The sequence below is a fragment of the Cibotium barometz genome, chromosome 5 (genome assembly GCF_041138505.1).
Source record: "Cibotium barometz isolate CiBa-2024 chromosome 5, ASM4113850v1, whole genome shotgun sequence".
Taxonomy (NCBI): Eukaryota; Viridiplantae; Streptophyta; class Polypodiopsida; order Cyatheales; family Cibotiaceae; genus Cibotium; species Cibotium barometz.
The window spans coordinates 19565831-19579739 of record NC_141050.1 but is presented as its reverse complement, the minus strand read 5'-3'; the positions used below and the strand labels follow the sequence as shown (position 1 = coordinate 19579739).

Below are 13909 nucleotides of genomic sequence, written 5' to 3'. Positions count from 1 at the left end.
CTAGAGGCCTTTGGGATGGAGAACTGCAAGCCTATTTCTTCACCGATGGACCCAAATACTAAACTTACAGTTAATGGACCCAAATACTAAACTTACAGTTAATGATCCTTGTGAGCAGGTTGATGCCTCCTTGTATCAGAAGCTTGTCGGTTCATTGATTTGGTTGCTAAACACCAGATTGGACTTGAGTCTTCCAGTGGGGCTCTTGAGCTCATTTATGCAGACACCTTTGAAGAGTCATTGGGATGCACTATTGCAGATCTTGCGGTATTTGCAGGGTATGAAGGATCATGGACTCTTCTATGTTACTGGAGGGAGAACGCAGGACCGAGTCAGACTCCGAGGTTGGAGTGACTCAGATTGGGGAGGAGATCCAAATACGTGGAGATCTATATCAAGCTACGGATTTACCCTTGGCTCAGGAGCTATTTCTTGGAGTAGCAAGAGGCAGCCAACTATTGTCTTTGTCTTCTACTGAGCTGCTTGTGGTGTTGCTTGCGAGGTGGTGCGTTGCTGAGGTTACTTGGCGAGATTGGGTTTCTACAGACGGAACCTCACAGTCACTTTGTTCGTGAGAAGATTTTGGCTGATGACATCTTGCTAGAGTTTTGTTCGACGGAAGACAATGCAGCGGACCTCTTCACGAAGTCTCTACCTTACGCAATGTTCCGTCAGCACTCCAGCTCACTGTGGTTGGTTCCACATCTAGGAGTTGAGAGGGGGTGTTAGCAGTCATCTCTTGTCTGTACCATATTGTTCCATAGGGAGTGAGGGCCTCTATTGTGGGTGTGTCCTCCCAGTTAGGAGTAGTCTCCATTTTTCCTCATTGTCGACATTTTTTCCTAGTTTTGCTAGTCGCGGGCCTACTGTTTTTCTCCAGGCCAACTTGATGTGTACGCTTGGTCTTGGCCGACTAGACATCTGCTGGCCGACTGGAGGTTTTCTCAGTTGTGGGCTCTCATAGGGCTGTCGGCCTGTTTTAGGCTGGCCGACGAGCAGCCTAGGGTACCCTTGCCCCCCACATGTCACATGCACTCTGCACTGAGTGCACGGTGACAAGATGGCTCATGATCAGCAGCGCAACATCTGTACATTATTAGAACCCAGTAGGATGATGTTTGTCGTATGCCGTGACCCCATTGTATATCCTCAGTCCAGGATAAGTCAGCCACGAGCTAGGTAGGTCATTTCTCAGCCTTAGCGGGTGAGTCAGTCAGTCAGTCAGTCCCTTAACCCACTTGGAGAGAATCATTCATGCATGTAGAGTCAGTGGAAGCCTTAGTGTTTGCATCAGAAAGCACTCTGCATTTTGCATAACATGCATTCATATGCCTGTGCATCACTTAGAACATCACAGTAGCCTTAGGAAATTAACTAGGATTTATTTGGTATTTTCCCAATATTTTATAGTATTTTATTAGCATTTAATGCCATTTTTATAACATATAGTTTAATAACTTTATGTCAAGTCAGCCAACTTCGATCAACTCCCAACTAGTATAAATAGGCAAGCCTTGTGCTTAGTATCCTGGCGCCTTCTTCCTCAGCCCTAGGAGCATACACGCCTTCAGCCAGTAGTCCCCTCTTCACATCAGGCTTGCGTTTGCCTCTTCAGCACCTCTGAGCATCTGCGTTTTGCCTACAGCAGTCCACAGTCTTCAGCACAGCAGTACAGCCATCCACAGTCTTCAACGCAGCCGTACAGCCATCCACAGGCCAGTTCCAGCAAGTACACCTGCGTTTTCTGCATATCCAGCAGCCGGCCTGTGCACAGTACCCCCTACAGTCCTGCGTTTCAGTCCTACGGCAGTTCTCAGCCTTCCGTTCATCATCCACATCTGCCCCAGCCATTTTGCGAAGGTAACAAAGCATTCATAAGCATTTTCAGCATACTTTCATAGCTTAGAACAGTCCACTACAATCCTTTCTCAGCCTCAGGTGTGCAGCCCTTCCTCATGCCTTTGGGAAGAGTGCATAGGCTGGAGATCAGTTCATTGTGGTGTTTCTATAGCCGTGTTCAGTTCAGCTAGGCTTCCGATCCTCTGAGATCTTGCGTTTGGCTTATCTACAGCCCACAGTCATTCTCTCTAAAGTAATAAAGCAAATACTATCTCGGTAAGCACTTCAGTGGCTCTCGACGATGCCAAGTCCCAGTGGAGTGCTCAGTACACTAGACAGGGTCAGCTCTTCCACCAGGTTGGAGGAATGATCAAGTACATCCGTGGTCAGCATAATCCAGTAGAGTAGATGTTCTTAGTAGAAAGACCAGCATCCAGACAAGTCATGAGTCTACCATTCTCACCATCTTTGGAAAAGACTTAATTAGCATAGAAGATCAGTATGTTGATTCCGCAGAGTTTGGTACCCAACCCAGTTTGGCCCTCAATTTTGAGCCTGGCCATTATTCAGTTCACAGACAGGCAAATAAGTCTAGACGAGATGTCCACTTCAAGGAAGGGGATATGGTCTATTTGCGTATCATGAAACAAAGATTGAAACAAGTGGGCAAACATTGTCCCAAGCTTTCATTCTGTAGTTTTGGACCTTTCCCAATAGTTAAGAAGTTAAGTGATAACTCCATGAAGTTAAAGTTGCCTATTAGTTGGACAATGCATGATGTTTTCCATGTTTCTTAGCAAAAACCATGTGTTGGTCAAGAAGTGTTTGATGTTTCAGATGAACAGCAGCCAGACGTGGTAGACGAAGCAGAAGTCATCGAGCTTGAGGAGATCCTTCTTCATCGTTGGAAGCATGGTTCCGGTCGACGGATACGTCAGTTCTATACGAAATTCCGAGATCGAGGTACCCACGAAGCCGTATGGCTAGACGAGCAGTTCTTTCAAGAGTACCCCTAGTTATTGGCGGACTACTTGGAAGCCATGAACCTACCGCCAAGCTAAGCAGGAGGGAATGTCACATGCACTTTGCACTCAGTGCATGGTGACAAGATGGCTCATCATTAGCAGTGCAACATCTTTACATTATTAGAACCCAATAGGATGATGTTTGTCGTATGCCGTGACCCCATTGTATATCCTCAGTCCATGATAAGTTATACACGAGCTACGTCATTTCTCAGCCTTAGCGGGTCAGTCAGTCGGTCAAGTCCCTTAACCCACTTGGAGAGAATCATTCATGTATGTAGGGTGAGTAGAAGCCTTAGTGTTTGCATCAAAAGCACTTTGCATTTTGCATAACATGCATTCATATGCCTGTGCATCACTTAGAACATCACAGAAGCCTTAGGAAATTAACTATGATTTATCTGGTATTTTTTCAATATTTTATAGTATTTTATTAGCATTTAATGCCATTTTATAACATAAAGTTTAATAACTTTATGTCAAGACAACCAACTTTGATCAACTCCCAACTAGTATAAATAGGCAAGCTTTGTGCTTAGTATCCTGGCGCCTTCTTCCTCAGCCCTAGGAGCATACCCGCCTGCAGCAGTAGTCCCCTCTTCACATCAGGCTTGCGTTTGCCTCTTCAGCACCTCTGAGCATCTGTGTTTTGCCTACAGCAGTCCACAGTCTTCAGCACAGCAGTACAGCCATCCACAGTCTTCAACGCAGCCATACAGCCATCCACAGGCCAGTTCCCAGCAAGTACACCTGCGTTTTCTGCATATCCAGCAGCCGGCCTGTGCACAGTACCCCCTACAGTCTTGCGTTTCAGTCCTACAGTAGTTCTCAGCCTTCCGTTCATCATCCACATCTGCCCCAACCATTTGGTGAAGGTAACACAGCATTCATAAGCATTTTCAGTATTCTTTCATAGCTTAGAACAGTCCACTACAGTCCTTTCTCAGCCTCAGGTGTGCAGCCCTTCCTCATGCCTTTGGGAAGAGTGCATAGGCTGGAGATCAGTTCATTGTGGTGTTTCTATAGCTGTGTTCAGTTCAGCCTGGCTTCCGATCCTCTGAGATCTTGCGTTTGGCTTATCTATAGTCCACAGTCATTCTCTCTAAAGTAATAAAGCAAATACTATCTCGGTAACGGGATAGGGGGCCCTTCAGTGGGTAATTTGGGACCCAATCTGGTGTACAGTTCTCATCTCTTTCTCTCATGGATTGCTAAACTCGCGAAACTCAGGATACAGAAGACGGTGTGAGCATTTGTGTGACAGGATCCTCCAATACGAAGACTTTTGCTGCATATTACACCACACTTCATTGTATCATTATGTACCAGATCTTCAGTGTATATAGCAGAGTTTATACAACTTCTCTCTCTCTACACTTCTGCGTTTACTCTCTCACAACAGTTTGTCTCATTTCCGCTATGCATTCCGACAGATGTAGCCTTTGAGGGCAAAGGGGTGCATTTGAAACCCATAGTCGGTAAACTAAGCATACAAATACAAGATTATCTTGATCATAATATAAACTTTTTTATGGCTCCCTTCACGGGATGTGATGTGTTGTTGGCATCAACGTCTGGAACCAAAGAAGGCTTACAAGGAGAAGGAATTCAGCTTTGTACATGAAGGCCGTGAGCACTCTATTGCTGTAGATACTACAGGGAGTACCGTGCCACTTGAAAGCCATGATTAATTTGTTTTTGCAAGGCGCCACAGTAACATGAGGCTTTGCCACATTAGCCTCTGCATCCTTGGGGTTCTCTAGGCATTTGGCAAGCACACGATCTTTACTGCCACATTTAAAGCTTTTCTCATTGTGTTTGTAATCCTCAAAATGCTGTGTAGACAGCCTAAAGTTATGGTGCTTACCAAAACCCCCTTTTTGGGCCTTTCATAAATAAATGTTCAATTGATGCCTTGGAGCATTCTTTAAGCCTCCCATCTTCACATTGACCACCTCAAATGCCGGTTAAGTCTTCTAGACTCGCAAATTCCCAATTACGCACATGTCCCTAGAGAAATCCCGTCAATACAAGATATGTAACGTTTTTCCTTAGCTTGTCCGGAAAATTCATCCTCATTAACAAAGTCCTTTGGGCCAGCGCTTTTTATTTTTTATGCTGTTGGCGGCAGTCCAACAGACAACTAGATCACTTGGAGAAGCTCCTCAGAACAGAGCTTTGGAACAATGGTTATGCTAAGATTAGCTGGAAGACTTGCTACCTTCCCAAAGATGCGGGAGGATTGGATAACATTCGTGCCATGGACGTGGCCGATGCAGGTAGTGCACAATCGGGAATAGGCTTGGGCAGAGCTTCTTTTTGTTAATCTTCTTAGGTCTTTTCTGCCTAATGCAAGTCCCAGAAGGGCCTCCTTGAAGTTTCTCTTATGTGCGGGCAGTTCCAAACTGGCAGAGAGGGATCAGATATATGGAAATGCATCTGCTCGGCCTGGTGTGTACACAAAGGGCAGCTCACAGGTGGCACATTCGGAAAGGCAGATGGGGTGGACTCCATCTGGTACTTAAGACTTTTATGATATTATACATGTCAGATGATATGTATTTGACAATACCGTCATGAAGTTATCATTTTGTTGCAGCCATGAAACAAGTGATGTTTAGAGCATCATTTTTGGTCGAAAGTTCTGTAGCAGCCTATCCTTATTGTGGGCAAGGAATGCTTTATGGTCAAAAGCATTCGATGCTTAAAGCATGTAAGGCTGCAAAACACAGCATGGACTGCATGTAGGTTTGCAGGAATGTCCACGTCAAAGTACTTGCAACAATGTTTTTTTTGTGTGTATGAATGCGGCGGACAGCCATGAACATCTTAAAATCAGAGTGCTATGAATAGCATCTCAGAAAGGCATAGGATATGCATGGAGCTACCATATATATCATGTGGGTTCTCTATCGGTTCTGGAGAACTTTCCATGATGATGGCTTGGTAAAGCAATTCTTGGAACTCGTTTGTGACTGGAATTGGATATGTATCATGAATATGTTACCATGAGATACGGCAATTGGCTGTGTGTACTTTATGGCTTAGCCATAGAATGGTAGATAGCAGATGCTATCACGAACTTATGACCAAGGTTCATGGACATTTTGTGCGCTGCGAGCATTGAACTTGTGGAGGTTGCTATTCTAAGCCTTGTGTGATTGGTAGTCACATCCTTGTCACCTGACTTGAATGAAGCAAGGTTAGATAGCCTGTGAAGACATTGAAAGCATTGGGAGAAATAAGGCTGGAAGCCTTCATAACTGTGAGCATGCGTGCAGTGTGGCTGGTGGTCAAGTGTTTGTGAGTGCTCCTGACCTCTTGGACATGCAAACGTGATGGCGGAATGCTACATATTTGTATCTTATTTTTTTTTTCGGTTGAAAAATCTTGCATTAGTGAACTTCTCTCCTCCCTCGTTAGGCACATAGAGAACCCTGCCTGTAGGCCATTGTAAAGGATTCACATGACAGAAATCGAGTTTCTCGCGGTAGAATTCTCCCAAGATCTTCTAAAGATGAGACACACAATTTAATAGTCCAAATTCAGGTTGCAAGCTTAGACTCACCACCCAACCATAGATCCCACCAATAGGATTGCCTCCGAGCGTAGGGGTAAGGCTCCTGTCCATCATAGATCCATGCATGTCAACCCTGTGTCCCATACCACCAAGGTTTGCCTAGCCAAGGCCCTTGACAAGCTCTCTGCATCTAGGATGGGTAGATCCATGAGTGGATCAATCCCTTGGTCTAAGTACAGACCAATCTTGTCCTCAAGACAATACCATACATAATAGATCCACTCATCCTACTTATATGCAGTAATTCCCCATAAAAGAGGTCTGGGATTAGGCGCTGCAAGCCCTGATAGAAATTTAGGAACAGATGTCTTGCAAACTGCAACAGGTCATTCATGACTTAGATAAAGATGATGATGGAGACAGGGGGCCGCAACAACAGCCAGCACCAGCAACAGCCATTAGGCCAAGAGTCCCCCAAAACAAGTACTTCAAGAAAAGGAAAGCAAGTAATTTGGCACAAGCACTGAAGACCATCACTTGGAAAGCGGAGCACTGGGAAACGGAGGCGAAGAAGTTAGCTGAAAGAAACAAGGTGTTGTAGCAGGAGTTGCAGGATGCCACACCCTCTAGACAATATGCAGATATATTGAGAGAAGCCCTCCAAGATAGAGATAAGACTAAAGATCAAGCTGAGGAGTACAAACAAATGCTTGAAAGGAGTACTAAATTTGAAATAGACACACCATTAATGAGCTGAACGCATTGGAATTAGAAATGCAGCACTGAATGGAAAATGAGAATCATCTTAGAGAAGAAGGGTCCGGAGATTGGGAAAATTACAGAGCCGCCCTCCAAATGCAAATAGAGGAGGCAAAGCAGATGGCAGAAAGGGTGCAATAGACCTAGAAGACAAGGCTACAATGGAAGATAGAGCTAAGGGAAGCAAAGGAAGAAGTGGCCAGACTTCGAGCAGAACTCACAAAGGTAAAGGCCAGTTAGCCATTGAGAGCACAACAATGCTGTCACTCGGAGTACCTAGAAATGAAAGAGGAGAGCTATTGGTTGAGGTCTGGAAATTGAATGACGCCAACCAAGCCATGCACAAAGAGCATGAGCACCTCAAAGAGATCGATTGGTCAATAGCTTAGCAGCTCTGTGGGCCAGCCTGGACAATCCATTCTTTGAAGCTTCACATGTGATGTTCTCTGAGCTGCTGATGAGGGCTAACAAAGAGCTACCACCATATTTTCAGAATGCAGACAGAATAAGGTCAATTCTTACCAGGAAACCTCTTCTCTTGGCACACCCATGCTCACAATTCTTATTCTCATAGACGCTCGGAGGGAAGGAGGATGCTCCCACCTAGAATGCAACCACCCACAAGTGTCAATGTCTGGAAGTGAGGTACCAGAGACTTGGAAGCGGAAAAGGTGTAAAGCTCACCTACAGATGATCCAACAGAGTATGAAGAAGCTGTAGAGGTTGAGTGGAGACCGATACCAATGGTGGAAAAGAAAATTCTAGGGCAAAACGGTAACAAAAGTCTTTGATCAGAAGACACCACAAACCGACAAGAAGGGTCTGGGTTGCTCAGAAGAACAGGCAGAAAAACTAAAGAGGAAACAGAAGCACGCCACCTACTCGGATGACATATACATCTCGGACCATATTCCCTCGGAAATGCTCATAAGATTCAAAGAGAAATTTGTCAAGGAAACTGGTTTAGGAGCAGAAGCTCAAGCACTGGGTGTGCCAGGTGTTGCGCCCAGTAGCTCAATGGTGGCAGAAGGTGCCAGCAACATGATTCCCATGTCGTGATCACCACCTCGGTATCACACATGTGGAGGTGGGGAACTGTAACCACTAGAGAGCCATTGTCAAGAACAAGAAGACTCACCGTAAAAGGGTACCTAATGCAGAGTTAGGCAGGAATAGAGATAGATGCTCAGATAGAAGGAATGCATGAAGGGTGCAGTCGTTGTATGCTTTCAACTGATAGTTGACACTTGTGTCATGAAGCTTGTTATAGTGATAGTACTCAGGACATGTCAGTCTGTGATAGTACTCAGGACATGTCAGTCTGTGTTGGGCAATTGTTATAGTGATAGTACTCAGGACATGTCAGTCTGTGTTGGGCAATTGCTTTGTATTAGTTTGAAATGCTTTTGGAATATAACTAAGAGCAAGCTTGCCATTTCATCGTTGTTCTGAGTTGTTCTCTACATTATGTGAATTAAGTCTGTAGTATCTGTGTTCTACTGAACATGCTGCCTATGTATGAGAGAGTGAGTGAGATAGTGGATAGGTGCAAAGTGAGAAGTGAGAGAGTGAGAGTGAAGGTTTACTCGGTAGAGTGGTGTTCTGTGTGTCCCCGTGACCATTTGAGAGTTGGTGTTTGTACCCGGAAACTCTGGTGGGTGATTGCACGTCTCCCATGGCATTGCCTATTGGTCTATCATTGCCATTCCATTGAGAGGGAAATCAGTGAGAAACACCAGGATTAGATTTTAAAGCACGTGGATAGTTTATGGTATGGGTGTCACCATTTGGCCACCCAATTGGTCCACCCATGCTTTCTCATTATGTATATACATTGGACTGGCGTCCATGGTAGTTGCATATGTCGAGGATTGATGCCACTCATGTGATACTATAAAGTTGGCTAAGAATTTATTAACGGCCGGGATTAGATTTTAAAGCATGTGGATAGTTTATGGTCTGGGTGTCACCATTTGGCCACTCAATTGGTCCACCTGTGCTTTCTCATTATGTATATACACTAGACTGGCGTCCATGGCAGTTGTTGCAAATGCCGAGGATTGATGCCACTCATGTGATACTGTGGACTTCACTTTCTGTTGGGACTTGTGCCTGTGAGTACATGCCCGGAAACATGTGGAAGATTGGTATTCCAATGGGTACGGTACCTCGTGTACTTACTTGGAACGTGTCTATTTTAGTATAGTATCATGAACGGGGATTGTTCATACCAATGCTGCATTGCATATCATCTTTATGTGCTTGCTTGCAAATTGAATTTGCATGCTGTTTTCATGCTTGCTTGAAAAATGTGTAGTTTAGGTTAAGGGGACGTCCGCCTGTGAACCCTGCATGTGATAAGTGTTTGCCGACATGGTTATGTGGCATGTGACAGGTGGTAAGTATTGGTCAAAACACAACCTTAGAATATGGTATTAATTTATAAGTGAGTGTGTACGCACTTTGTTAAGTTTTGGGCTACCAAAACTCACTTATAAATTATGACCAGCCTTGTGTTTGCACACATTGATGTCTTGAATTGGACAAAGCTCAATGCCCACCGCCCGGACCTTATTCCCTTTGCTCAAAGAGAGCAACGAGCCATGTGTCCATCCCAGCTTGCACCACAAGTCACTTGCTCTCTCTGCCTGACACCCAGGGTGGACATCTCATCATCCCTCTCTTCCTTCTCTCTCTAGAAGTTGGCGCTCTCCTTCATGAGGAATTTTTGGTGTAATTTCTACACTTTCTCCTTCCCAACTCTATATCCAAGCTTGCTACTGTGTTTTCCAAGCTTCCAAGAGTGTTTCAAGGTTGTATTTACTTCTTGATACATGCCCAATGTCTGAAATTCAGCAAAACAGCTCTTATATTTACTATAATTTTGGGTCTTTTGGCTGAAAACGCTAATTTCAGCCTTTCCTTCTCAAGTTGAACAATTGGGGAAGCTTTCCCAGGGTTCCCTTCATCCTCTTGAATACTTTTGCGGTGAAGAATCGCGACAGGTTGAAGATTTCAACACTCTTAGACGCTTCCATCGCGAAGACTTCCGTTGTCATCGGCTTTGCTTGCAAATTGATAATCTTTAATACTTAATTATGGAAGCAAGTAGCAGGTCTCCATGTTCACATACCCTGTGTAGTGTTCTCTTGTCCTACGTGCTCTCTGGCAGATTGTTACTACTATGTGTTGGTGGAACAATAGAGAGAAGATGGTAGGGAACATGGGCGCTTTAGAGGGTAGTGTGAGTTGCAGATCTTCAGTGACAGCCATATTGTTTGCAATACTGTAATCCATTGGTATGGAAATCTAGTCAGAAATGCCCATGACACTATGTACTTGATTCTCCCAAGATTAATATACTCTATTTGAGGGAGGGGCTGGCCATCCCGGCTCATTGTGCGTATCTTGTCAATTCAGCAAATTACATCTTATATCGAGCTTGTTGTCCATTAAATCTTGGTGTATTTAAGTGTATTGATTAGCATCGTGTTCAACCAAGCATTCCACACTGACCTATGGAATTACACTAGGTGCCTAGAACTTGACATGAATAGCATCTGGACACCCCCAATCTGGCACAAGTTGCTAAACGAGGTTGCTCAGGCCTGAATTTGGCACTTCTGACCTAGGCACCCAGTAGAGACTCGAGAGCACTCATTAGAGACTCGAGAGCAGGAAGAAAGTTCTATTAATGTCTACAAAAGACCAAAGGGTCTATGAGACCAAAAGTTACAATATGTCCATGAAGTGATTGAATCATGGAAAATCACTAAAAAAAACCAACTAGAGTTGAATGAAAAAACATCCATGTAAGTGCTAATGCTGAGAGAGAGAGAGAGAGAGAGAGAGTTTCCTTGGAAAATGCATGAGTAATCCTTGGTTCTGTTTTCACTATTTTCCAGCCATATGAACAAGAGATACCAGGAGATTTCCGTTTCAGAGCCCCTAAAACACCATGGTTACTTGCACCTTCGGTGTTGGCAAGTCCTTGGATACAGCATTTCAAATCAAAGCAAGTAGTTCCTGTGAAGAAACTAGAAGCCCAAGAGGAGGCAACCAAGGCCCAAACTTTACCTTTGCCTGGATCTGTAGAGGAACCACTCAAACCAACATCAACCATGCATGCTTCTACCTTGAATGCAGTTAGCCTTCAAAGCCATGAATCGGTTCCCAAGAAGCGTGGAGTCGTATTTAACCTACCAGATAGCAAACAATCAACTACAATTGCCAGGGGATATCACATGACCTCACATGGCAATGTTGGTGGGTTCTCACTCTTTTGTGAATTGCAGTAATGCATTTTCTTGTCTTTTTATTATTTGGTTGTGTTTTGAAATTCTTTGCAATATAGTTTCGCTTAGGGTAGTACAAAGGATGTGCCTGTTGGAAATCTAGGTGTAGAATGCGCTGCTTTTCATGTAAGTGCAGTGACTGATGTGACTTACCATCAGTTATATCCTGGCTTTAATAATATAAGGTTAAGCTTACAATTATTGGGCTCGAGGAAGCAGGCTAGAGTCTTGAGTGGAAACTCCCTGGACTTTCACATCTCCTACTACACCATGGCCTGCTGACACACAGGTCCAGGGTTTGAATCCTGGCATCTAAATAATTGGGCCCAGTGTACTGTGATTTAAGACTGCGTTTACTAGCTGTTATTACCGACTTCAAGCCTCTATATAAGTGAGTGCACTGCTCATATTTGCTCTGATTGGGAGGATTTCCAGGAGATCACGACCCAGATCAGGCCATGACCAAGCTGTAGCCAAACATTTGGTAGTTGGGACGTCAGGGTTTGGGGGATGTGCACGGTCAGGGTTTCCCTGGACCGAGCTGTGGTTGGATGGTGGTGTTAATACAATGAAGAAACTAATTTGCAAGCATTTTGAATTACTCCCAAGCATGCGTACAGTCCGAGAATAGCATCAATCACATTAAAAACAGGCCTTTTCTTGTGGATAGGTGTGACAGGCGTGTGCTGTCATATGAGTTTTATCTCATGTCAGGGCTGCCACACTCGCATGGTTTGGTTTCGTCAATCGTGATTCTACTTGGGTGTTGTGCTCTTTAGCTTTCAAGGGATTCAACCCTAGACCTGAGACCATGATTAATCCAAGTACCTAAGCTTAACCAGGCAAGGTAAGTGGGGGCAGAGTTTCTCTATCCTTCTAGTCTTTGAGGAGGCATTTCGTGGTGAACATCTCACATGTTTATCGTGTACATTGGTGACATTGATCCTGCTGTCAGCGTCACCTCCTTAAGGGTGGAGGCAGAAGGCTCCAAGACTCCATAGGGCTTGGGTAGCTGGAGGCAAGACACGAGCTCAGTCTGGTGGGAGTTGAGGCAGGGGACTGAAGGGAGGAACCTAAATATTCACGTGGAACCAACATGGTGTCCTTGAGCATGATGAATGCCTTGATTTTGGTTTCAATCGGGTGTTGTTTTCTGGCTTTCATTTGATGTAGATTGTGGCTGTCTTATCAATGCTTAACTTCTTTCCTCTTTTCTTGATTGGTGGGTGCCGTTCTTCTGGAACCTAAGCTGGTGGGTTCAAGAAACTCAAATGTCAGCGATCACTTTCTCACATGGACATGTTGATGGAGGAGCAGTACAATTTAGAGCAACAGAGCAAAGTTGGAGCAGAGATAGACATTGGGAATGGAGAGGAAGAGCTGAAGATGCATCAGACCAGTCATTCTGAACCGGATGAGGCGATGAAGTCAAGTGATAAGGTGGCAGCAGTAGAAATCAGCTTGGTCAAGGAGAAGCAAGCATTGGTGATGGGCGTTGAGATGGGGTCACCCACCACCATACTTTCCAAAGAGTTATCTCCAAAGAAGTCGGATCAGGTAATTTGATTGGTTTTAGGAGTAATGTTCTCATATACACCTACTGACACTCTGGACTTGGCATATGTATCAGGTAGTTCCATCCTTCAAAGATGTGGGAGGTGAAGAAGCATGTGGGCAGAGCATGGTACCAGGTGTAATGATTCCTGCTAAACAAGCGGTGCTGGAACATGACATGTATAGAGAAACAGGGGAAGCTAGTGTCCGTGTAGATGGGGAGGAGGATTTGTCTATTGAATCTGAAAAGGTCTCTGTACGGTCGGGTTCCAAGACATGGACATGGGGCATCCAAGGTCCCAGGTACCAGCTGAGTGGAAAAATGCCACGCACTCGTGTCTCATATAAAAACATGTAGCTACTTTCATGCATCCACAGCTGATTTTATTCGAAATCGTTTCCAATTCAAAAAAAAAACAAGGGACTTGGTTATAGGAGCATAAAGAATTGTGTTTTGTCATATAAGTTTGTGTGATAAGTTTGTTATGCAACCGATCTCGATAAGAACATATCTTGCAAACTTGGGTGGGAAAAGCCAGCTTTACAGTGGCATTTTTAGTAATGGCACACTGGTAAGAGAACGTTTTAAGCCAAGTTAGTAGCACAAGATTTGGTATCATTTGATGTTTGTTTGCATGCATATTTCTGTTTAAATGACCAAAAACTGAGTGTGGATGATGGAATACCAAAAAAGAGGAGAATCTGTCAGCGGGCTCTAGCGCGAGTGGTCTAGCCCGGGCCATTCTACCGTACCCAAATGAATGGACCCGCGTTCAAACCCTGACATCCATGGTGTTGTGAGTGGTGCAGTGCTTGCATTGCATCCCCCCCAAAGGGGCTTCTAAAAAAAGAACAGAGGAATTTTTCTAAAGGCGCGAGAGAGAGTTGAGTATATGTTTTTTTTTTAAAAGTTAAAA

At 44.4% G+C, this 13909-nt stretch overlaps 1 protein-coding gene across 1 annotated transcript in view; it reads left to right on the top strand.

The window, feature by feature from the left end:
• LOC147638172 (uncharacterized) overlaps positions 1–13620 on the top strand; it is a 57434-nt gene extending 43814 nt beyond the window's left edge. The window contains exons 3-5 of the mRNA XM_086798100.1: positions 11049–11409; positions 12688–12995; positions 13069–13620. Coding sequence (XP_086654226.1) covers positions 11049–11409; positions 12688–12995; positions 13069–13350 — 951 coding nt within the window. The 3' untranslated portion in view covers positions 13351–13620. The remainder of the gene's footprint in view (positions 1–11048; positions 11410–12687; positions 12996–13068) is intronic.
• The last annotated feature ends 289 nt before the right edge of the window (positions 13621–13909 follow it).